The 27042-nt window shown below is 36.9% G+C and overlaps 1 protein-coding gene across 3 annotated transcripts in view; it reads left to right on the top strand.

Annotated features, from left to right (window-relative positions):
* The window catches only part of CDKL5 (cyclin dependent kinase like 5), a gene marked incomplete at both ends in the record, with an annotated part of 71221 nt that overhangs the window by 19363 nt on the left and 24816 nt on the right, over positions 1-27042 (top strand). For all 3 annotated transcript variants that reach the window (XM_079542285.1, XM_079542286.1, XM_079542287.1), the window contains 7 exons: positions 4246-4291; positions 6922-7058; positions 9998-10118; positions 11227-11286; positions 17560-17650; positions 20259-20448; positions 24906-24986. In XM_079542285.1, coding sequence (XP_079398411.1) covers positions 4246-4291; positions 6922-7058; positions 9998-10118; positions 11227-11286; positions 17560-17650; positions 20259-20448; positions 24906-24986 — 726 coding nt within the window. The remainder of the gene's footprint in view (positions 1-4245; positions 4292-6921; positions 7059-9997; positions 10119-11226; positions 11287-17559; positions 17651-20258; positions 20449-24905; positions 24987-27042) is intronic.

A 27042-nucleotide genomic window follows, 5' to 3' on the forward strand; every position in this document is an offset into this window, starting at 1 on the left:
CTTCATGACTTTTTTAATTCCATTTTATATCTGTGGTTTAAATTAAACTTTGGTGTCAAATTGTAAAATGATAGGGATTGATTTTACTGTGTTACTATAATGTTACTATAGTAGTACAATAGGATGAAAAGAAGCCCAGATTATTTAAAACATAAACAGAGGCGGTAATGCTGGTTTTCCATGAAAAGCCAAAATAGCTGTATTTACAATATTTAAAGGCTGCTCTTTCACATCCATTTCATTACATTCTTGTACAATTTTTTGAGGGGGGAGGGGGGATGAATATGTACTTTCTTGTTTGGAGAAACCATACCAAGAACCATTTGGAAGAGTGAAAGTTTCAGAGCTAATCACTATCATCAGTCTAGTAATCAGCAGAAAACACTTCCTTCAAGTGTTATTTTCAAAGCAGTATTTTAGGGCTGTGGGACTCTTAACATTCTAACATGATAACCTTGGGTTAAAGAAACTGCTAATTCCTAATGTTTATGAAATCCTAGTATTCAGCAGAATGTGGGGAGAATTTGCACGGGGCTGGCATCAGTTGATAGAGCTCCACTCCCCAGGCTTCCTTCATTTGTGCCTGCATCTTTAATCTGAATGGCTTCATGCACCTCTGCTGAGCCTGCAAGGCTGAGATTAGTCCTGACTTTTGTGGAAAGTAGAGGGAAAAAGCATAAATCAGAAGATTTCAACATTTAAAAAAATATAAAAATGCAACCTAGTGCAAAATATAAAATCTGTCAGCATTCCTCAGAGGTATGAGATCCACAATCCACAAGCCTATGGGTTATATATGGGCTGCTCGTTCAGTTTACACGTTTGTCTTATTCTTGGGTGAGAAATAGTTGCTGTTTATTATTTCCTTATATGCAACACAAGCGTTTACTCATAATATCCAATCTGAGAACACTGTTCTTGTAACTGCTTATGAAAAACATAGATACAGAAATCAAAAGAAACTGTTTCAATATGCTTGCATTTAAGGAAATAGGAAGTCTCTTTCCACCCTTGTGCATATTTAAGACTGTTTTCTGACAAACTGCTAGCTAAAGTCTTCAGTCTTTCTTTTTATGCTTGCTCCCTCAATGGAATAGCTGAGCTTTTGTAACTGTCCCTACTTTGAAGTTTTCTAGTGGATCCAGGCTGGTTTAAGTATCCTCTATTCCTCACTTTCCTCTTTTCTACTTAGGAGTCATTGTGGCTGTTTTCTTCAAAAGGGGCATGTTAAGAGAATAAATTCTTGTTCTGTTAAGAGTCTTCTTCTGCACTTAGTTGGTTAGTAAGTAATACTTTGCTTTCAGAAGATATGAAATGGATTTGTGGTCATTCTAGGTGTTTCTTATCAAGTAAACTCTCATATGTATCTGTTGGAGAAATTCTAATCAATTTTTCAGTAAAGGTATTATGAAAGCTCAGACAGACTGTTCTGTCATTGTTAACCAAGAGATCTGTTTCTTCCTAAAAATAAACAAGACTTTGGATTAGGATGTAATTTCCTTTTAAACTGAAAAATTGGAGAAAGACATTTTCTCAAGGAGGAGCCCCAGTGGTTGGAAATAATCTCTGAAAGTCATTGAGTCTAATAGCGCTGGTTCCCTACAATAAGTTACAGGAAAACATCCAGGTGGGTTTTGGATGTCACCAGACAAGGAGACTCCACCACCTCTCTGGGCACTGTCACCCTCACAGTGAAGAAGTTCTTTCTTGTGTTCAAATGGAATGTCATTTATTCCAGTTTGTGTCCACTGCTCCTTGTTCTGTCATTGGGCTCCACAGGCAAGAACCTGGCCTTGTCTGCTTGACTCCCACCCTTTCAGTGTTTATAAGCATTGATAATATCATCTTTCAACCTTCTCTTCCTCAGGCTGAACAGCCCCAGGTCTCTCAGCCTTTCCTCATACAGGAGATGCTCCAGGCCCCTCATCATCTCTGTGGCCCTCTACTGGGCTGTCTCCAGAAGTTCTGTCTTTCTTGAACTGAGTAGCCCAGAACTGGACACAGCACTACACGTCGCTTCATGACGGCAGAGTACAGCAGGAGGATCACCTCCCTCAACCTGCTGGCCACACTCTTTTTAATGTGCCCCAGGATACCATTGGCCTTCTTGACCACAAGACCACACTGCTGGTTCACGGTCACCCTGCTGTCTACAGGGACACCCAGGTCTTTCTCTGCAGTGCTTCTTTCCAGCAGGTCAGCCCTTAACCTGTACTGATACGTGCAGTTATTCCTCCCCAGATGTAGGACTTTGCACTTGCCCTTGTTGAACCTCATAAGGTTTTTTCTCTCTGCCCAGCTTTCCACCCTGTCCAGGTCTTGTTGAATGGCAGAAAGATAAAAACTGATCAGTGCTTCTTGGAGGAAATTCCCAATGTATTTTAGGTGTATACAAGATTATGTAACACTGAATGTTGTCATGACTGGGTGACAGTTCACCAATCAGTTCACAGGGTTTTTTGCTTCTCGATTGTTTTTACAAAATGTAAATAGTATTCATGAGAAGAGAATGTGATTGACTTCTAGCAAAACTTTAGTCTTGGAGCCTCATATCTGTGCAGACTGAAACCATAAGTCAATCACAGAACACGCCGCATCACCATTTGCTTTGGTATATCAGCATAAAGCCCTGATATGATGCTCTTGCAGCACTGGTTGAGGAATAGCAGTAACGTACTGCTACTCCAGAGCATGCAGTCAGTATTATCACTGTCTTTTCTCACGTTCATTGATTTTAATTGATACTTTCAGTCTAGGGTGAGGTTATAGAATTATAGCTGAGTGGTGTCACTTTCTGAAGGACGTTACCTTATCTGTTTTTCAGTGGTCTTTTTTTGTAACTGTGCTTTGTGTCAGAATTTTCCTTGATATACAAAAGAAAAAAAAAATCAGTCACAAAAACCTTTGAGATAAATTAGACACAAACGCTTTTCTTATTAGGAGACTCTTTTCTGTCATATTTCAAGAATAGCTTGTAGTTAGGTAGGATGTTTCTTTTTCCAGAGAAGCCTGGTTTTCATTCTGATGTCCAGTTATGTTGAGCAGCATCTTTTGGCTTGAATACTCCCACTGTTAACATCAGTGATTTTCTAGAAGATAGTAAAGATGCATCACTTTACTGTTTTGGAGAAGCAATGAAAGCTCAGACAGTCGTCTTTATTTTGTAGACACCATGGAAAAATAGGGATGTGTATCCTATAAATAAAGTAAAACAAAATGCTTCTAAATCAGGGAACTCTCCTAGCTTGTTTCTGGTAGCAGGAAATATCAGGCACTACAACACTGTGTGGAAACCCAGATCTCTGGGTGCAGAACAGAAGAGCTCTGAGATCTGATCACCTCCTATCAGTGTACTTTTCATTTGAGGCTAAGAGAGCGGTAAATCCCATTTTTTTCCCCAAGGTGTTTAAATGTGGATTAGTATTAATTTTCATCTAGATGCTCTGGTAATTACAATAGTTTTTTCCAGGTGTTATTTTAAATGAGATCAGGTATTTTACAGGTTCATATGTTGTGACAACTTGAAATTAAAAATGAAATAGATGTTTATTTTGTTCACCATGTGTGTCATCAGACATTCTAAAAGGGCTTAACTTTTTCACTGCTTGTCTTCAGTACAGCCTCTGTATGCTGTTAATAGTGGGATATAAGTTGGAAAAGATGTGTAATGTAGATCTGACTTATCAAATAACTGAAGCAGTCTACTGCCTCTCTTTTCACATTCGCATACTCTGTGACCTTAAAGTTTCTCCATCATATTACTAAAATTCAGGTGCTGCATGATCATTTGAACAGACAATCATTTTGGCCCACTGATAGATGCACTCATTTCAGTTCACAGGGATGGGCACTCACATTCATACTTTGAACAGATAGAAATTGTTCAGCTTTCAGAATAACTAAGTGACAAAAGTCGCAGGAGCACCTCTTGAAAATGTAATTCATACCTGCTACAAGGTATTTAAAGATGAATTTCTAACATCTAACTTCTTTTTTTTCTTTTTTGTGCTGGAATTCCTAAGTGTAGCATGTCTGCTGCGTGGAATTTTGCATTGCATTTGGCTTGATCACTGAGATATTTACCAAATCAACAAAGGTTTCCGTTGTCACATTTCCCAGGATGCTTTTTTTTTTCTTCTTTTTTTTCTTTTTTCCCTCTTATGCTTGGGGAGCAGAAGGAAACCAGCAGGAAAAAAAGACTAACCTGATCTTGCTAATTTCACTTTGTTCCCTTTTGTTTTACAGGAGACACATGAAATTGTGGCTATCAAGAAATTCAAAGACAGTGAAGGTAACCTTTTCTGCTCACAGCCTTTCATGTCAATAACTGCTATGCTAATATCTTTCCAGTTAAAATAAGAAGTCTCGTATATTAATACATGCTTTTAAAGTGGTTATGATTTATTAGCTCTCTAAATGTTCGAGGTACTACATACCTGCTTAGGAACTGCATTATGCATTCAAACTAAAGACCTATCTTTCCTCCTTGGTGCCTCCCACTTGATATTGCTTGAATTGTGGTGCCATTCATGGTGGTATGACCTATCACTTGGAGACTAGATGTGATCAGATGACAGCAAAAACTTCTCTTGTAGCACTAGCTGTGGAGTTCTTGAGCTTTATCACTCCTGATTTAGGTGAAAGGAGATGTTAGTGGTCTTGAAGGGGTAAATGAAGGAGACAGAGGGAGGTCACTTAAAAGCTCTGTGTTGCACGGAGGAGTTGGGGAGCTGTTGGGGACCAACTTAGCCAACTGGCTAAGTGAAGAGGCAGCAGTTCTGCTCTCCCTTCAGTAGGCTTCACTTTCTACAAGGGAACTTGCTTCTTTTCCACTTTCACAGCAGCCTGTGTGTACTGTCTGCCTTGCACACATCAACAGCCTGAATTCCTTGCAGGCACATGAGAGACAAACAGCAGGAGAGGCCAAATATGAAGTAATAGAAAAGTAATCCAGGTTTGAGGTGATGATGTAGCTGTGATCTGCCATATACTGAGGCTGTAGCTGAAAGCTGAGCAGTCTAATTATGTTTATGTTTAAAGAAGTAGCAGCAACTTCATTTTAGCGAACTACACTTTTTTTGGTATTATTATAGAATTGGGGAAGGCCCTCGTGCTGTTGTTAGTTACAAAACTGTAATGTAATTTTCGGAGTCAGACACAGCAAATTCAGACTTTCAGATTATTTGTAGTTTACAGATTTCTCTGTATTTTAGTTTTTCATTGCAGTTATTTTGGTAGATGCTTGGAAGATATAGCTGATCTTTTAGCCTTGCTTGTATGCCTTGTATTTAATTGCTGTGGTCATCTTGATCAGATCATGAAGGTACTTTGGAATCACATGCTGGACCTCAGTATGTCTACTCAATACATATCAAAGGCAATGAGTCTCCAGCATTAAGCCCCAAACATGATAAGACAGTATACAAATGAAAACAAAAAATGCAACATTGCTATTAGCTTTTGCTTTCTATTGGTTTATGTGATTGATGACTGCTTTTCAGAGTTGTAGATGTTTATGAGTTTCTGGAAATGTGACAGAACTTCCTTTGATGGATTAGATTCAGCCCATTTCGCATCTGTCTTGCTAATATGGTAGTTCATTACAAATCTGAATATACAGTAATTATTTCTATTGCCATTTTTTTTTTCACTGAATTACTGCTGTTTGACATATGCATGCTAAATGCTCTAGAAAGTGCATGGTTATAGAAGAAATAATGCAATCAGGCTGATGCCAGCCAGCACTGAACACTCAGTTTTAAAATGAAATGATTCAGATTACTCGAAATTATATATATTTTTATTAAAAACATTTGTGGTGATAGTGTTTTACTTCCTTCTCTCCACTTGCTACAATTCATGATTTTTTCTGTTTTCTGATGATGATTGTATGCATTAAAATGACCTGTGTTATATTCTCCTTTGCAAAACCGTTTTTGCCTTTTGCTTTTTGGAAGAGCAATTTCTCTTCCTTGTTTCTTACTTCTCTGTCTTTAGAGTATGTGACATGCAGGTGGGATTTAGTTCTGAATTCATGCAATCATATCCCATTTAATATTCTTCTGTTGTGGATAACAGCACTAAGAGATTAAAAACCTGGCTTCTAAGTGTACATGGGCAATTGCATTAATGGATTTCACTTGACTAAATGAAGAACAAAAGCTAATATATTCTATTGTATTTCACGTTTTGTTGGTGCTATCCTCAATGATAAACATGATAAGCACTCTACAAAGCTTTAGTAAAACACTTTTTAGCAGCTAAATTATCAGAGTAATAGTTCAGTTTCTTGACTCCGAATCAAAGGTGCATAGATTAATTGTATCTGTGTTTTCTCTACTGCCTGCCTTCTGTGGCTACCATAGTGGTCTGCATTGCTGAATTTCCATTAAAAGCTTTGTTCAGACATTTAAAATTATTCTTCTGTCTTAATTTCTCATCGATTTTAGAGAATAAAATCACTTAGGAATCAAACAGATCTAGTCAAGGCTGTTCAGAAATGATCATTCCAGTGTTTCTGCTGAAAGCATAACCTTGCCAGGGCTTCATGCACATGATAGGTATACATGAGGTGGAAGATACGCCTGTACTTATACATGCATGTTTTTGAATGTACATTGTGCTCTTTGAAAAGAGAGAAATGCAAATTATTGCTTCTTATTAAAAAGCTTTTTCTTCCACTGGAAACCACAGTGGTTATGAAGCGGGTACTATGAAGGTTATATAATGACTGAACAGTCATCAGGTACCTCTCTTCTGGTGCAGAAACATTCAGGCAACGCAGAGAGCCTGCAGTGTTTAGGGGGGGAAAAAAAGTCTTCATACTACCCAGATACAGAGATTTTAATCAGAAGAAATATAACACTTTATTACTCTTTTTTTTTTTTTTTTTTAATAAATTTTCTCACTTTTGCACTCTAGAAAATGAAGAAGTCAAAGAAACCACTTTACGAGAGCTTAAAATGCTTCGCACTTTAAAACAGGAGAACATAGTGGAGCTGAAGGAAGCCTTCAGAAGAAGAGGAAAATTATACTTAGTTTTTGAATATGTGGAAAAAGTGAGTTGCGTTTGTACTGTCTTTACCACAGTTAAATCATCAGCTTAATGGAAAAGTTTTTAAAACAACTATAGTTTTAAATATGAAACTATTGTCGTCTGTAGAGTGGAACAGCAGAAAAACTCTGATACAATCTGAATTGTTGTAATTAGGCATTCACAGTGACAATACAGTACTGATAACTTTATTATTGTTTTTACGTCATTTGTTAGTCTTCAAAACAAAAAGTTATTCCACGTATGAACAGAAACATGAACAAATTGTGTAAGCTGGAATACTGAATTTTAGTTATTTATGTGAAGAAAATGTTTCATCCAAATACTTCATTTTGATTGTAAAGTTGATTCACTGTCACGTGTTATGTTGGGTAGTGAATTCAGACATCGTCTTTCAAAACAAGATCATAGATTTTGACCTTGGAATCTGTGGTAACTTTCTCCATCTCTGCCTGTTAAAAATACAATTTCTGTTTGTATATTTCTGTAACAAGTCCACTATCAATAGTTGCTTAGAGGGATTTGGCAAAGATCGTTGTAATTATTTCCAATCCTGACCTCATTTGAAATGATCCCAAAATGTTCTTGGATTGGCCTACTATTGCCAAGCATCCTGGTCTGTTTCTAGGGAGAAACAACCTAGAACAGATCAGTCTTACATTAGTTTTGCAAGCTTTGCAATGGTGGTAGACCTTACCCTTCTATCTTAACTATCAAGAAAATAATTTGATGGTATATTTAGATACACAAAGTAAAAGTAAACACAGGCTTCAATGTATGTATTTATGTAGCTTTCAGGAGGTATCATTCCCTTGATCCAGGTTTTCATTTAATATCCTGCCAGTGTGATTCTGTAGTACAGCTGAGTGCTATTCCTTTTCAATCAGTTCATTTCAGTCTTGTGTAAATGGTTCCTTCCTGTAAATACTTTCCAATTTACTGTGTGGTATAACTTCATTGTGTAATGTGAGATGACTTGTTTTAGGCCACAGCTAGGCAGAAGACAGTTTTGTGTTTCACCAGATTAGCAACTCATGACGTGGTAAATCTTATTTAGCCATGACATCCAAAGTGTGATTTGTTTCATCCATATTCCTTGTGATCCAGATACGTGGCATGTGTTTGATCACTCACCAACTAGGATATATATTTAATTTGGTGCTGTAGTTGAATTAACTAGGCTCACACTACTAGTGGATTGAAAGAACACAACAATAAAAGACACCTAAATGCATAATAAGAGCATATTTCAAAAAATGTTAATAGAGGTAAATACACCAGGCTGCAATATCTAACATTATCAAATTGGAGTAAAAGAATATAATGATAAAGACGGACATCATGTGCCTAACATCATTTCTGTTATACTGCCATTTCCACATTATAAAGATGATCTTTCATATCAACTTTGAGGTCCATGAATGTTTTGCGTTTTCAGATGTGTCAGGTAATTTCCACAGGCACTCCTAAACGTATGTCATTCAAATCTAAGGACCAGGATGATTTCTGTATTTTCAAATGAGCAAGAGTAGATAAATTAAATAAAATCCGGTACAATAGGCCTATTTTTGTTTTAACTGGTGATGAAAAATGTATTATTTACAGAACCTTAGCCCTGCAATGCTCAGTTCCAGATTACTGAAATTCACATTTAGTCTAATCTTTATCTATTTCCCTTAGTGTTTTCATGTAGGGTCTCACTGTGGTGATGCTACTGTTTTTGTTCATATTTATAACTCTAACTTCTTGATTGACTTATCCAGAACTACAGGCCACTGTGTAGATGAGAATCTAACTAAAATCAGTACAGTTCCTTAACAGAAAATTTCTTTTCTGAGATCTGAGCTGCATTTCTAAGGAAACTTGCTTGCAAGCACATAAGTTCCAGTATTTATTCATAGATTGCAAAACTCAGAAATACTTCCAAATATTTTCAAAGTCTCCTCTTGTTTTGTCTTATACTTATGTTCATTAAAATATCTTCCAAGAAAAATCTCAGATGTTATTACACGGCTGAAGAAAACATTTGTCAGAGATAAATTTGTTTTAGATGAAAAAATCTGTGCAAATGCTTAAATTCTTAATACAATGAGTTGTGTAAGATGATATAGCCAAAATACTTATTTCCATTTCAGTATTCAGTAAATAAGATTCCTTTTGTTTTCAAGTTGGCTGCTGCTGCCCATTATTCATTCAATTAAGAGTACAAACTCCATTGTACTTGCAATTGTGAAAAAAATCAGAGATAATGGAAATCTAAATATCCTTTCTGTTTTTCTTGTTCATCACCAGTTAAAACAATCTGTTTAATTTTTAGCTAAGTACATCCATAAAAAGTTACTGTGGACATAGGACTGCAGTAACTAAGATAATCTAAGGTTTATACAGCAGATGTGTATCTGTAGGATATTCCATGGATTACTATTTATGTCCCCGTGAGGCATTTTTACCTCTGTTACCTCATTAGCAGTAATATGTTGCTTTAGGTATACCCATTCATGTAGAGACATGGGCTGTGATTAGTCACAGCCCAGTATGTGAAAGACATAGAACTAACTTAACCATTAAGAAAACAGTATGTTAAGGTGTAGTAGGACATTTACAAAATGTTGTACTTAATTAGTTTTTCACACAACCCCAGTAAACTGCTGGAGCAACTTTCTGGACCAACTTTTTGTATGGAGATGACTGTTTAGAATTTTTAAGTGGGTTGATGACAGCCTTTTAAGGAATTGTGGTAATTTTCTTCACAAATGCTTTTTTAGAATGAAATTAGCTAGTACTATGTTTATGATTAAAATACACTCCCTAAATGTTAAGCTTTTTTTTTTTTTTGTCATAGCCAGACTTGGTGGTGTAACTCTGTTGCTTCAGAAGGCTGAAAATGGGTTATGTTCAAGCTACTAAAATATAACTTTTAAATAATGTCTTTTGAACATTTAGAATATGCTTGAATTGCTAGAAGAAATGCCAAATGGAGTTCCACCAGAAAAAGTGAAAAGTTATATCTACCAGCTAATTAAAGCAATTCATTGGTGTCATAAGAATGATATCGTTCATAGAGGTGAGTGCGTAGTTCTGCGCATGGGGATAAGCTCTGGAAAGAGTTTACTTTCCACAGGGAAAGATGTTACAGCTAGAAGGAATTTGCATTTAACATAAATATAAGCAATTACTCTTTGTCAACAACTAAACAATCTGTAAATTTAGCTGAGTATTAAGCCTGCAACATGACTTCAAATTTCTGTAGAACTAGATTCATCTACGTATAAACTTGCTGCCCACTGTCTTTGGCGTACAAGTAAAGATTGTATTAAATGCACAGTGAAGTAAAACTGGAGTACAAATGTTGCCAAAGGAAAAGAAATTCTTAAACATTCCTGAGAATTCAATTATTTCACTTCTGAATCTGATAAAATATTAGCAGAAAAGTAACCCAGAACAAACTTGTTTTTTTGTGTTTTACTTCTGCTGAAGGCGTATCTTCCCAGCTTCTGTGAGTTCAGCTCCCTCTAAATTTTAAGCAATTACCGTACTTGCTTTGTTTGATTTTTATCTGGTTTTATGTATTTTATCCTTATTTAATAAAATTGTATTTTGCTTTATGGCTTTGCAAAAGTAACATTTCTAATGTTCCCAATAAATTAGAATTCTCAAACAATATACTATGTTAGTAGAGACTGATCAAAACATAGGCGAGAGTTTGACGTATTTTGTAAAGCAGTTTGAAAAAGTATTCCGTACACAGACACCACGGTATCCATATAGGAATAAGAAGCAGGCTTAGAACTAGAAAATACACTCTTTATATAGAAATGACAAGAAAGCACAACACATTTTACCAGTTAACTGGGTAATTAAATGATAGGTTATTGTATGATCATGCAGCATGCACTATTCTGTGTTTTCTTTTGCTCTTTAGGTATGTCTCTAAATACCTTTTATCTTCTCATGTTTTGTTGAGAAACACTTCACATGGCAGAAAATAAATTCTGCATATCCACAAGTAGAACTGCTGGAAGCCTATTGAGCAATTGGTCCTGTAGTGCTTTATTTATGGTTGTATGAATGTATCTAAATATATTGCTATGAAATAATATTGTTGACAGAGCTCAAAATTAAATAGAGAAGTTAACAGCTATCTTTTCTTTCTTTGTTATTTGATACTTTAGATATCAAGCCAGAGAATCTCTTAATAAGCCACAATGATGTTCTCAAGCTGTGTGACTTTGGTAAGTTCAGTAGATAGACTTCTTGCCTTTTTAAAGAAAATCTCTTGGAATGGAGCATTACCTCATTCTCATGAAAGTTCTATGTTGTGTGCTGTTGAAGACTTTCTCATGGTCAGAACTGATAACTTATTTAGGCTTATGGCTAGCACTTTAATTTGAAATATCTATGCTCTTAATTTGTGTACTTTGTGAAATACCATCTTACTAAATCAAGAGAAATTCTGCATTTGTTGTCTTGTGTTGTGCGAGGATTTACTAGTACTGTTATTGGCTCTCACATGAGCACAGCGCAGGTGATGAGCTGATTAGAAAGCTGGCAGAACTGTGTATTTATCTAGCTTACATATTTAAGAAAAGATTCCAGTTTCATTAAGGCATTTACCATTCTTATATGTTAACATACTTCTTACATTGTTAGGTGTATAGTTATAGATCATCCTCTGTTGTACTAATCAAAGATTGTGTCAACATATGATTAGTGACTGAATAGTTGAAGGGGCAGAGTCAGAGCTGTACATGTGCTGTTAACTTTGGTATTTCATGCCTTATCAGATAGTGTTTAATGTCGGCTTTAAGGCTTCGAACAAGCAGCAACCAAGAACAAGACAAAATTGCCTATGTGAGTAATCCCCAGAAGACAGCAGGGTGGCGTATATACTGTTCCAACAATCTCTATTTTTCTGCTATATGCTACATAGAAACAGAATAAAACACTCTAAGTAGCTTACAGTTTGGATTCCAGTTCCACACACAGCTGCCCAAGGTCACTTTGAAAGCTGTCATTTCATACCCCTGCAATTTTGAATGAAAAGAGGAACCATTCAAAAAACAAATAAATAAATTGCAGTAGGTTTTTGGAAAAACAGAACAAACATTTGTTCTGAAAGTGCTGCTTTCAATCCTCTGAAGGCATTTTTGTTTAAACATTCAGAACCAGGAAGCATTCCAGGAAAAGCCTTAGAATATCCAGTCCATGTGAGTTCTTTGAATCAAGGGCGATTTATTTTGCAGCCCCAGGAAGTGCATAGATCTGACAGTGCATAACGGTGCTGGTGTCCAGAGCCTGTGGCTCCTTGGCCCTATCTCCCGCCAGGAGCCTACAGCTAGCCCTGCTGTGGCTGCCCTCCCCTGACTACTCTCAGCATTCCCCGTAGTCCCAGGCTCTGGCTGGCAGCGTGTGCATTGGGCATCTCTGCCTCTACAGAAAGCTTAGCAAACAGTCAGCAAACAGCACTGGCCCATGACCAACATGTGCTCTGGTCAGGACTAACAGTGCCATGAATAGGAACACCTTATAGGCATGCTCCCTTCCTCCCTCCATCTTTGTCCTCCTGAGGGTAAGGCTCACCAGCAGAGTTGGCATTTGCGAGCAACACTTTGTGCTCCTGAACTCCTGTCAGCAGGGATTCTAAAGAAAAATTGAAAGCCATACAATCATGTTTGTTCTTGCCAAAGAGAGTTCTGCCAGTAGAGATGATGTGCATGGTCCATAGGCTTGCTCACGTCGCATCTTCAAGCCAGATTGTATTTCTGCTGTTGGAAAAGAAATACAACTGCAAAGGCATCCTGGTTTTGCTGTTCATGTGGATTTGTTTGAATTTTGCTTATAGTTTCAGACTTAGCTGAATTTAAAATGCAAAGCAGCCCTTAATACTTGGGATCCATTTTACCTTTTAGCCTTACTGCTAACTGACATTGTTAGTAGTTAGTAGCTTAAGTCATTACTGTAAAAATATGTTTGCCACAGGAGTTTCTTGCACGTGTATAGATGAGGATGGAAAAATTTGTCTTTCAATATAGGTAGGCTACCTGCCTACCTAGCTTGCTTCATTTTTTGGAACACAAAAACTAATTGCTTACAGTGCCACATTCCTCACGATAACAACAACAACAAATAAAAAATATATACATCCGTCCAATGCAAATTTGAAGTAATTGTGTGTTTTGGAATATCCCAGTGGACAAAACATTTTGAACAGAAAAATTTGGTAAGTTTTTAACAAGATAGTTCTTCATAATCCTTGTGCCATGTTCTGTACATATCGTACTAGAAAAAATGAGGTTGTGCGGTGCTTGCCTGGACACATGTTGTGTGGGCGTGATTTCTACCAATAGAAATGGGAAAAGAGAACAGCACAAAAGGCCAGTTATAACAGATGCATCTGAATTGTTGGAAATTGTTAAGCATTCTGACTAGTATGCTTGCTTTTTCAAAACCAGGACTTCAAAATTACTTCTTTTAAAAATTTCTTTATCTCTCTATGATGCATAAGCATAAAAATCATGAAGCGCGACTGGAAAAGACCTCAAGAAATTCTCTAGTTCTTCCACCCACTCAGAGAAATGATTAAGTATGCCTGTGTCATTCTTGACAGGCATTTGCTTAACTTACTCTTACGATCTCAGTAATCTCAGTCTTTAGACACCTAGTTAAGACCTTGCATGTCATTGGATAGTTGGACTAAATGATCTTTGAAGGTCCCTTTTAACTGAACTATTCTGTAATTGTTAGAATGCTTTACATTGTCTGATTAAGTTTATCTTCTCTATAAGAAACAGGCAATCTTATGAACTGTTTTTTCCCCTCACACCTTCAGACTTGTAATCTGTCCTCCCCTTCTGAGTTGTTTGAAGTCCTTTCGTGAAATGTCATCTTTTGCTTGTTTGTCCTTCTTGTGTTGAAATAATTTTGCAAGTTCTATTGCTTTCATAGTTGCTCTCACTCAAGTTACTTTCCATCTTCATGTTCTACTCTTTTCCTTCTCACTGATAAGTTTGGTCAAGTCTTCTCCCTAATTACTTTCTCTTATTTTTGTGTCAAAAATTGTTCCAATTAGCACAATTCGGGGGTTGGATCAATGTACTAGCTAGGCCACAGGATGAGCAATTCTGCTGTTAGAAAGCATTATGCTTTCTTGAATTACCAATTCCACCTACCGTCTCTCAACATGATAACAGAGTCAGAGCAGTAGTGTATGTATAAAATGGTTTCCTACATCACATGACAGTATGTAGGTGCAACTGAAGCCTGTGGTTTTTCCTTTTATGTCTTGACATAACTCCATTCTACACTTAATCTATCAAAGTTGAGGCCTACTGATTCTTTCTTTTTTTCAGATTACGTTAGCTGCTGTTGATTCCCTATACACAGCAGCTGCTGACTGTGACCAGGTTCCAATGGAGTGGCCTGGAGGAAAGCTCTATTCTTGACTTGGTTCCTCTAGTGTACCTGGGCTGGCGGGCTTGTGCTGTACATTAGTAAATGAACTGTGTGATGTGATCATTTGTATCATGTGGCATTTGTGTCTTTCTCCTCTCTTTCAGGATGGGCTTTCCCATTGTTTGTTCTAGCTGTCCCATTTCTTCACGATGGCTCCTGATTTTCTTCTCGTGTTTAAAATCACGAATGAGAGAATTTCCACTGACAAGATTAATGAAATAATGTCATAATTTCAAACAGAAACAGGGCTGCCTAAGCAGTTCTAAATATAGTAATATTTAGAAATGTATCCAATCCCAATGTCCTCTTTAAGTAAATTAAAAAATAATAATTTCAAGTTTTTTAGTGGAATTCGTAACTTTTGGCAAAACTATGGGAACAAATGAAAAATGTTTTGGGATAAATTTGAAATATCTCTTCTTCACTGTATATGCCTTTCTGTTTACTAACTTTTAAAAGGGAGAGGTGTATTAAAAGAAGTAACAGCTGTAACCTGTATCAGTAACAGCTTTATCATTACACTGGTAGTTTGAAAAAGCGGTCTCTGCACCCAGACATTTATTGCAAGTTTTTGTTAATTAGTGTAACCACAGAGCTCTAGGATCTTTCATACCAATGCTGCCAAGTGAGACATTTTAGGAATACTGCAAATAAATCAATAAATAAATGACAGTTTTACAAGCATAGCTGTGTGGGAAAATAATTTTTTGGCAGCTTCTGCATTAGAGCTCAAAAATAAAGAAAAAATAATATAGCATTTATGTAGCACTTATTTTGGAAGTGAAATCATCCCTTATATCTCTGAAAGATCTTGAGCTTTTTATTCTTTCTTCATTGCTCATGCAATAGTGGAAAGATTCCTGGTGATTTCACTGAAGTGAATTTTCTACTGATTTTTAGTGGCACATTCCAATTAAAGAAGCATTTTGAAAATGTTGCTTCTGCTTTTCAGTCCCATAAATTTGTCTTAGTTTGAGCTCTAGGTCTATAGCAGAGTCTTGCTGCCGAAAGCTGTCGGACCTCAGTCTCTATATATTTGATAGTTAGGTGCTTGATACTTTGGTGAAACGGTGTTAGCAGCTGCCCTAGTGTACTAGAAGAACTAGATGAAGAATCTAGTAGTATCGTTACTTTGGTGTTAGCTTTTGATAAATGGAGAAAAATGAAAACAAAATACAGTGCATTCCTACTTCTGTGTTTTCTAGTATATGCATTCTTCTCTCTGTTGGTCTTACTAATTGTTCTTCCTTAAGACAGAAGTTAAGTTTTGGTGTAACTGCAAATAACTCAGCAGTTTTTTTATTCTTAAGAAAATTATGTGGAGGAGGTTAATTTGGACTTGTTTTCTGATGCTAATTCACTGGGAGTTTGTTATGAATATGATGCTAAAACAGGTGGGAAGCTGACACTTGTGGAGTGACTTAAATCATAGAATCATTAAAGCTGGAAAAGATCTCTAAGGTCATCTAGTCCAACTATCAGCCCATCAGCACCATGCCTGCTAAATTATCCCTACGTGTCACATCTACACATTTCTTGAACATCTCCAGGGATGGTGACTGTACCACCTCCCTGAGCAGCCTGTGCCTCACTGCTCTTTCTGGGAAGAAATTTTTCCTAATATCCAACCTGAAGCTCCCTTAGCACAGTTTGAGGCAATGAACTCCTATCTGGTTGCTTGTTACTTGGGAGAAGAGACTGACCCCACCTCACTACAACTTCCTTTCAGACAGTTGTAGATAGTGATAAGGTCTCCCCTGAATCTCCTGTTCTCCAGACTAAATAATCCCAGTTCCCTCAGCTGTTCCTCGTAAGACTTGCACTCTGGATGCTTTACCAGCTTTATTGCCCCTCACTGAAGATACTCTCACACTTCAATGTCTTTCTTGTAGTGAGGGGCCCAGAACTGAACACAGTACTTGAGGTGCGGCCTCACCAGGTCTGAGTACAGGAAGATGATCGCTTTCCTAGTCCTGCTGAATACAATATTCCTGATACAAGCCAGGATGCCGTTGACCTTCTTGGTCACCTGGGTGCTCATGTTCAGACAGCTATCAACTAATACCTCCAGATTCTTTTGTTCCTCACAGCTTTCCAGCCATTCTGCCCTGAGGCTGTAGCTTGCATGGGGTTGTTGTGGCTGAAGTGCAGGACCTAGTAATAGGTCTTGTTGAACATCATACAACTAGCCTCAGTCCATCAATTCAACCTACCTGTATCCCTGTATAAAGCCTTCCTACCTTCAAGCAGGTTGACACTTCATCCTAGCTTGGTATCATCTACAAACTTAATGGGAGTGCACTCAATTGACTTGTCCAGATAATAAAGATATTATCGGGACTGGCCCCAATACTGACCGCTGGGGAACATGACTTGTGAACAGCTTCTCTAAGAGAATGCTGTGGTAGGCAGTGTCAAAGGCTTTAATAAAGTCTTAGTAGACTATATCCACAAATGCATATATAAAACAATTTTGCTGGTCTTTGGTGGAATGCTGCCTTTTGTAAGTTTAGGGAGATGGCCCCATTCCTTGCTGAGTCAGGGAGGGAGTGTCCTTCCATGAGAATTATACGTATCTTCTTCAACTGAAAAAAATGAATACATTGAGACAGTAGTAGTTAAGATCAGTGACTAAAGTGTCTACTCTCCATGCGTATGTTAAGTTTCCGTTGTTATGAATCCTCTTCTGCAAATAGCTTTTCATAGTGAAATTTAGTGGCAGTTGTTCAATAGCTTGTATGGCATACTGGCAAGTACTTTCTTTAGTCTGTTCTATTATGGTGAAGTAGCAAGGATAATGGTAAAACACCATAGATTTCTGAGGACAGTATACAAATGAAGTAGTCATTACTGCAGACATTCTGACTTTCACTGTTGTATCTATGAAAGGTTACATTTCAGTAAATGAGCAGTCCTTGCAGACATTCTGCACTGGGGTTTGTAAACAATTTACTTCTTTTTAAGTAGGTATGACTTCTTACCGCCAAAATCAGTGATGATATGCACATTTTATTTAAAATGGAATATAATCTTTCCCACTGTTCCTTTGACAGGCTTTGCCCGTAATCTTTCTGAAGGAAGCAATGCTAATTATACAGAATATGTGGCAACCAGGTGGTACCGCTCACCTGAACTCTTGCTTGGGTAAGTATAGTTTGTGAAACAGCCATGAGAAATCTTGATTCTTTGCATTTTCTCAAGCACCTTTTGTAAAATTTGTCAATGGAGAACTGTAGTTGGTTTAAAGGGAAGATTTCAAGAGAATTGCAGATTTGCATTTATACTTGCTCGTTCGTTCCTATTAAGTCAGCATAAATCAGTTATATGTATTCATCTATCTTGAGCTGAACAGTATTTAATTGACTAAAGGAAAACTGAATTATCACAAATGCCGAGGGAACAGCATGGAGCTGCGTCAGGGGAGGGGCGGCTGGGGGTCAGGGAAAGGGTCTGCACCACAGGGCGGTGGGCACAGCCCCGAGTGCTGGAGTTCAGCACTCTCAGACATTGGGTTTGATTTTGGGTAGTGCTGAGTGGAGTCAGGGGTTGGACTCCATGATCCATATTGGGTAGATTCCACCTCGTGATATTCTGTGTTTCTGTAACTGGTCAGGAAGAATTTGTTGAAGGGGGCTCTTTGAGCAATTTTAATAAAGTACTCAGAAGTTAGTGTGACATTGCCTATGGGAGAAGTAGTTGCATGAGGAGCAATTTAATTTCACTCTTTTATTAATCTGTAAAATTAGCGTTTTACTACTTCACAAGGTTGAACTGCATGAACAAATTCACAGGGTGCAGAAGTGTAGAAGAGGAGACTAAAGTACCTGGAATGTACGGTTTGCGATCTTTCCATTACTGTCAAGTTTTACAGCGTCTTTTTCTAAATACACGAGCGTTCCAGTAAAATACAATTCTTGTATGTATAGCATATATGTATTTATATATGCGTATCCTATAAGTAAGGAATTGGCAGCCACAGGAGGAATCAGAAAAGGATTGCTAGGAGTCACTGAGATTCTTCAAGCAAAATGTTTGGTGCTGCTGCGAAACAAGTCTTTGTTTGAACCCTAGATTAACTTTGAACCAGGGAATAGACATTTATTGAATAGGTAAGGCACTGAATAATAACTATTGTGTCAAGGAAGTCCTACAACTATTCCCAGAGCTGTGTTAATCTTAATCAAATTGAGATGTAGTTGTGTTGTTATATGCAGAATGGTATGTTAAAGTTGCCAATAAAAGAAAATGCAAGGCTCAGTTTTCTATATTTTGCAGAAAACTGAACGATTAAATTTACAGCAAAGCGTGTGTCTAACATTTGTGTACACACACACTAGTTGGAAAGGAAACATCAGTCATGGCCTTTACATTGTTGCAGCATTTTACACTTTGTCTGTATTAGAAATTAGTGTTTTAGAGGAAAGACGTGAAGAGCTTGGCAGACATGGTATTTGTCTGGCCTGCAGTTTTCAGAGCTGTTTCATTAACAGAGGAAATGTTGCAGGAATCATTTCTGTGCGTAATGGACTAGATTTGATTAGTTTACAGAGGAAGGGGAGGGGTACGTGTATTTCATGAATATGACTTTAACTTCGCTTGTGTGTGTTTTTAATGCCAAGTTTTTCTGGCACAACTTGATGTCTGTTTCTTGGCAATTCTGCTCTTATTTCACAGTCATCTTAGGGAAAGAGGGAAATCTCCTTCCCCTACTTTTTACCAAATCTTTATAACCGTATGTAATACTTCAGAGTCCCCAAGATTATTAAGCATTTATCTGTTATCAAACATATTTTTAATTTTTTAAATTTTAAAATGTATCACAGGGATGTTTTTGGATTTTTAATAAACCTCAAGTTTCATGAGTGGAAAGAAATAGGTAATTATTCACAGACTATCCTAAACTGACTCACTTTGAGGAACGTCAGGTTCTGTTTCTTCAGCATCCATGCCTTTGATTGAAAATTGCAGTAGTTCACTACCCTCTACTCCTCACACAAACATCTATTCTCTGTATTATGATTTTCTACCCTGTATGTGTGTGTATATATATCTTACAGACCATCTGCAAGCCCATCATTTCTTCTGACCCCACCACACAACACTGGCTGCATGCAAAGAGACCACCTACCTGAATTTTTTCTCCAGATCCATGTGGCTTTGCTTCAGAACAGGAAATCTTGCTTTGTGATGTTTTCATTGTCTTCACCTGTGTTTCTTAACTCATGAATAGTTTCAGGAATAGCTTCAGGGGCTTCTGTTTTCTCTCTAATCAAAACTTCACTGTAGGAAGGGTGAAACAAAGATTGCTTATATTTCTATCCCCTCATAGGCCAGATCCAGTGTGTCTATCAATCTAATAAAAACAGTGGAATAAAGCAATGTAGTGCAGAAATACAACACAGTCATTAACTTCTGGAGATTAAAAGAAGTTAGTACTAGTTTAACTTTCATAACTACATCTTTATTAAAAAGGTTATTCTTGTATGTATGCTGTTGTTGTTGTTGTTTTAAAAAAGGCAACTGAATCCTTGGGGATACCTAAGAATTCTTGTCCTGCCTTTTCAAGCAGCAATATGTCAAGCAATCCAGTGCAGAAACAGAGAACTTGGTATTTGAGATTGCTTCATTAATGTCAGGTTTTATTTTTTCTGAGCTGTAAGGAAGCAGGCCGTGGAAAACAGCCAGTGAATTAAAACAGCTTGGTGAGAAGATGGTATCAGTGAGTGAAAAACAATTTATGTTCACTTTTTAGAGCCCCATATGGGAAGGCTGTGGATATGTGGTCTGTGGGCTGCATTCTGGGTGAGCTGAGTGATGGACAGCCCTTGTTCCCAGGGGAGAGCGAGATTGACCAGCTCTTTACCATTCAGAAGGTGCTAGGCCCACTGCCAGCTGAGCAGATGAAGCTCTTCTACAGCAACCCACGCTTCCATGGACTGAGGGTAAGAGATAGCTTTGTTCTTTTCTTTTTATTAATTTACTCACACGATATTTACACTGTTGTTGTCATAAAGGTTATTTTCATTTAGAGTGTGTGCCATGTTTTCTGTTGCGTGTATTTTTGTGCAACCACAGGATATTTAGATCATGGAGTGTTCATAATTCAAAGTTAAATTCTAATTATACCAGTACTGGGAGGCATAAGTAAGTTCATTTTGCTGTTAAAAGCTGATTTTAAACAGATCTATTTCTTTAACTTTTCTTGTCTTGAATGTTAGCGAATGTGCCAAGCCTGAAGTTACTGTGCACTGTGAAGTTTAGTGGCACATTTGTATGTTTGAAGTGTGGAAAATTTGTGCTGGCTCTCTTAAGTCTGCTGTGATGGCAAAACCTGGGCCTCAGATGCTGTTATGATGATAGGGAAGCTTTTTGCCTTTTTACTTGAATTCCTGGAGAATTAATGTAAGCCGTACAAGTAAGAGAGCTGCTTGTTCCCATTTCAGGAGTTTGACAATGCCATGAATTAAACAGAAGCTCGCTAGTGTGGAGAAGCTGTTTAAAGTGGCAAAATGCCAGATAGAATATGTATATTTAAAAATAACAAAATAAACAAAAAAACTCAGTTGTCTTTAATAATGCCTGGTCAATGATTGTATTTGTGTTATCTTTTTCCATTTTGGTTATCTCTTTTTTGTCTTTCTTTTTTTTTTTTCCTTTAACAAATGCTGCTTACAGAATGTTATGATCTTGATGAATTATATGAAATTGTTAATATAAAATCCAATAAAGGGACATAACAATGTCTTAGGACACCTGATCTGTGGTAAAGATTGGAGACTGGAGTTTTACTCCATAAAAGAGAAAACAGAGAACGACAAAGAGGTGCACCTAGCTCTTAAATGCATTAAAGTTTGCCATAAATTATGATTAGCTGGTGATAATAGCAAAACGAATAATTGGATTAAGGTTTTCGGTGAGTTATTTTAGCTAAAACAATAGTTAATTCCTAAGATTCTTTGATGAAGCTTGCACACCCTTCATCACAGGATTTTATAAAACAGTAACACAACTGTTGCCAAGGTAATGTATGTTTTTGATCCTGCTTAGAAAAGGGCTATAAAGGATTTTGTTTTTAAAAAATTATATCTTCTAAAGCTGTGCTTCACAAGCTGCAAGCTAAATAAAATATTCTCTTTTCAGCATTATTTTACAGGAATTCTAGTTGTACAGTGTAATCTTACTTGCCTAAATGCTGTGCAATGTCTTAGGATGAAAATGAAGTATCTTTGTTATGTAGCTTTATAGTAAGGTAATTCAAGAAGACAGCATGGACCTAATGTGATTAGCTCAGGGCTGAGTGTCATGAGTGTCTGTTCATATCCTGGATTAATGTTTTATTACTTGGCCTCAGACATATCGCTGCCTTTTCATTCCCATCTGCAAAGTCAGGGTAACCTAACGATAACAACAGTGAAGCGACGGTACGCCTTCTAAAAGAGAGTACTTTTGGAATACCGAAGTCTGAATAATGACTTCAATATGAAAAATACTACAAAAATGTTGATTCAGAATATGGTTTTTGTTACTTAATTGAAAAAAATATTCCATGTTTTAAGGCAACGTTTCAAGTACAGACGAGTTTTTTTTTTTAATAATAGCACTTAATAGTGGAAGATGCTCAGTTGTAGCGAATAGAAGCAATGCTGTGATCATGCAGGTTATTATTTACAAGCTGGCACTGGGTGTTCGCATGATGAAAACTAGTCCTTCAATGGAAATGTTTATCCACGTGGTTATCTATCAGCTTTATGAATCTCTCTCATAACTGTAAGTACTGCCATATTGTAGCACATGATTTAAAAAATTCTTATTCAAATACTCCAGCTCTACATGCACAGGTGTAAAGATGCCACATTTGCATACTTCATCTTCCTGCTTATTTCCTCCACTCGTGCATATACACACTGTTTTCATCACTTCTGAGGATTAGGTAGTAGTTAGTTATATCTCTTCAGTCTGTTTGAGGAAGCAAACATCCATGCTATGTTGAAGACCCAAGAAAATAATCTTGTATCGGAAAGAACTTACAGGCTCATGTGTTTATGGAAATGTGAGTGGTAATGTGGAGCCAGTGAATGGCAATCACACATTGCACGTCTTTGGCACATTCTCATGTTTCTCTGTTCATTCCAGAAGTAAAATCTGATTTATAATGTTCATTCTATGTGAGTACAGAAATATTTTGCCCACGTGGATAGACTGAAGAACAGGGTTTGTTTAACTTAGAAGAATACTGCACTTAAAATAAAATAGTGCCTTAAAACAAGTTAGTGCCTCCTGAAAATCTATTTTCTTTATGTAAACTAGGGGAGGAAGAATGGAAGGCTTGGTTCACCTAGGCTGCTATCTAAGATCAACAAGGCAGACTTGGACTTAAAAGTAAATAATTAAAATAAACTTTTCTGTAATTAAGAAACCACTTTAAAAGAAAGTAAAGTAAAAAGAAAAATACAGAGCCTATTTAGGAACAAGCACATTCAAACTAATGTTCTTTCATTTTCCTTCAAAGCTCACATAGTATAATTTATGAAAAGTAATGCCAGTACAAACAAAGGATTGCACTTCATAGTGGTCTAACATTTACATACTTGCAGTGCATGTACAATGCATTCTGCTTCCAAACAAAATACATTTTTGGAAGTGGATACATGTACTGCTGGATTACTCTTCAAAGCAAGGATTTGAAGTCATACTGTGAGGAAGGTGTACATGTAAATATATGCACCTGGCTGTAAGGATCCTTTAAACATGCAGAAATGGGTGTAAAGGAATAAAAATGTTTAAGACTTCTTGCTCGTTGATAGTTCAGACCAAATGTATAGCTGTTGTATGTTTTTGTACTGTGGCAAATTTCTGTATAGAACATTTTTTCAATCTTCATATTTGCTGGGGTTTTTCTGTTGTTGTTTCTGTTGTCTTAATCACTGACCCAGATTTTGTGGTTATCTTATATTTTCAGCGATTTTAGATATGCCTCAATATTTTATGTGGGTATGTTTTATGTATGACTTGAGTCCATTTGGACATTAAGCAATGGCTTTTTATGTATCGGGGATGGGATTGCCAGTGCATATTCCCTGTTGTCAGTACTCTTAGCTTTGATGTGTTAACTTAAGAGGGCTTTTTAGAAAACTCATAGTTAAGATGTGGATGGGATCAAGCCAGGCTGCAACTGAAGCACTTGAATACTATTGGGCAAATACCACAACTGCAGGAACTGCAAATGAAGTATCTGGATCTCGGCTGCATTGTTTTGGATGAACTGTAATTAATACCAATCAGCTGTCTCGCTGTTGTTTGGCTTAGTTTTTCCTGAAGTTTCCCTGGCATTCAAATGTGCAGTTTTCTCTAAAAACAGCATAAGTTGCAAAAATGAAGATTTTTTTTTTTTTGGTGCTCATCTTGGAAATCCTGCCTTAATTTCTAATTCTGAAAATACTGGAACATTTGTGTTTAGCTTTTAAATTTGAAGTTACCTCACCGAAATCAGTTTACCTGTTTGTTTGATGTCAGTCCCATGCATGCCATGATCTGGAATTGGATCTCTGATGCCTGTTTTTTCTAGCTCATTGTATTTGATGTTATTTTACAATGTAGATATACTGAATAGATTTTCTTTCATTTGATTAAAAAAAGAAAGACTGTTTTCGTATCATTTGACTACAGCCTTGTTTACAAAGCAAACAACACAAAACAAAAAAAAAAATCCTGTGCATTGTATTTTTTTTTTTTTTTTCTTCCTTGAATCTTTCCTGCCTGCTCTTCTTTCTAGATGGTTAGGACTGGCTTCAAGTACTGCCTGGTTTTGTCAAGTCTGTAGTTGACCAAAACTGTCCCTGAGCAGAACACACTTCATGACGTTGCCAATTCATTCCTACTGCAACGTGATCACAGGAATAATCCCAAACCTTTCTGCATAGTTGCTATTCCATTTTTGTGAGGTTTTTTCACTTATAAAGATTTTGGAATTGTCAATCAATCTTTGGTATTTAATTATTACTACATTCACGCAAAAGCAAAATTATCTAATAACCATTTCTAAAATCTTTTCTTGGGTAGATGTTACCCATGTTATTTCTGAATCTATCTTAAAGCACCCACCTCATGTCAATCATAGTGCCACAAATACATTTATAGATCTAAGTTAATGACTTGTCAATTGAGAGAGGTTCCTTGGCTGCCCTACTAATCAAAAATACTTTCTTTGGTTGTCTAGATTCGTGTCATACACCAGCAGTTATTTCTTTCATCATGTTTTGTAATGTTTCAGAAATTATGAACTGTTTTCAATTAGGTTACGTGCCTTTATTCACTGTATAGTTTATATTTTTTTAATGTTGTATTAATCTATACCTCATTTGCATTCTCAATATATTTTTATGGTGTATTACTTTGACAGTTTCCTGCAGTCAATCATCCACAATCTTTAGAGAGAAGATACTTGGGAATTTTAAGTGGTGTTTTGCTCGATCTTATGAAGGTAAACAAATATATTTATTTTCTCTCTGTAATATAAAGGGAAAGATGTCACTTCCTTAACAGAGTGCATTTTAGAAGTACTTGTGAATTTCTTTTTGAGATGTTTTGATATCACCACCATCTATAGTCAGGCTTGATAATTCTTAGGAATCAGGAAAATATCCCCTGCAAATGCCAGGAGAATCTGTCCAAACTTGTCTGGTTTGATAAGCAATGTATATTCCAGACAAAAGAACTGCCATCGTTTGTGTCAGCATGCACACCGACAACCATTTAGATGCACAGGTCACCTTACTAATGCAGGAGGATGAACTCTCAACCTGTGATAAATCTAGATAAATCCACAGCGAATGAAGATTAGATTAACCTGAGTTATTATTGTTCATTACTGGATAAGCATGAGGATATGGACTGTAGATGCACAGTAAACTTTTTGCCTGTCTGAGGTCTTAATGTAGTTGTTACCACTCACCTCTACAAAGCACATTATTTAAGTTGCTCTTCAGTCCTGTTTTGAAACATACCAGCTAGTTCCCCATGGCCAGGCTAGGATATAGTTCAGAGTTTCTTGCAGTGGTCCAGGAAAAGCCTGCTTTCCTCAGAATGGCTGAACAATGTCAAAACTTCACTATGGTGAGCTGTAGTACAATCCTTCTGTTTTTTCAGCCACAGGAAACTGAAGGAGATTCACAGTGACAAAAATTATGTTTAGAATAAATGTATTCTATTTTCTAGTTCACATAAACTTTTTTTCCCCCCCAGCACTATAATTAACTGTAACTCAAGCTGTAGTAGCACATATTGCTCAACTGCCATTTCAAGATGGTTTCTCATAACATAACACATGCTGGGGATTGCTTTTTTTTTTTCATTTTACACTAATTTTATATGTTATATAGCAATGTCTTTTGGGTTCTTCTGATGTGATATAAAAGTTGAAATTGCAAAATGAAGCATCAAATGTTAAGGAAACAGATTTCTAAATAATCCTTTTTTTTTTTTTTTTTTTTTTTTTTTTTTTAATTCATGAAATTCTTTTAAACTTTTTTTGTCCGAATTGCTCTATATAAGGTGAGAAAAGGTCAGGGATCCTGTAGAGGGGCTATTTTGTTTGATCTACGTTACACAGTTGAGAAGTTGAAACATTGTTAAAGAATGAGCAGAAGACTTAGAATAAAAGAACAGAAAGCACCTGTGGTTAAGTTGCATGCTGCAAATGCTCTACATATTTTGCTGTGTGCTTTTCTCTTCCCCAGACACTGGACAGTCTGGCAATTCTTCACAGTTGCTATGTTCCTTGTTATCTGCATTCCCAAGGAGCTCAGTTCTGATTACTAGATTACTGAATAATCCATGCCCCAATTTATGTCAGCTAGCACTGACATATGTATCTCTAGATCTGTATATATCAACATTTAGAGAGCATTTCTGGACTAGATTAATGAAGAGTCATTCATTTGCTGCTGTTGCTTTGCTGCTCCTCTCTTCACAAATCATGTTCTTTTGCAAGCATGCACTTGGAAATTTGAGTATGATGACTTGGGAGGAAAAGAAGTTGAATATTTCATGCTTATTCATATAATCTGTCATTCAGTTATCTCCTTTGTTCATCAGCAGACTTTTTTTTTTTTTCCTGGGCTTCCATTTTCTGCTAGAATACCTGAATAATGCATATGTTTCACGCTTGCTTTAACTGTAGTTGGTCTTCAGCCTTCCTTATGTCATCCATTATACCAAAGCAGTGCGTTTATGCTCTTTCTGTGTTGTCCTTGGCTTAATTTCTTACACATCGCCTATTTTGAGTTTTTCTTCATTAAAAAACTCCCTATTTTGTCAAACTGAGCATGCTTGACATTTTGCAATGTGATGCCCAGTGAGATGCTTTGTTCCTGCACTCAGGAAGTTTTCTTGGACAGCTGTCTTCAGATGGCAATTTTTCAGGAGATTGTCTTGGAATCCCCCTACAGAAGTCAAAGTCTGCAATCTTAAAGTTGTGGGTCCTGTCACTGATGCTTAACTGTCTCACCCTTCATTTGAATCCTAATGATAAACCCCTC

This window comes from Tetrao urogallus (genome assembly GCF_951394365.1).
Source record: "Tetrao urogallus genome assembly, chromosome: 1".
NCBI classification, from domain to species: Eukaryota; Metazoa; Chordata; class Aves; order Galliformes; family Phasianidae; genus Tetrao; species Tetrao urogallus.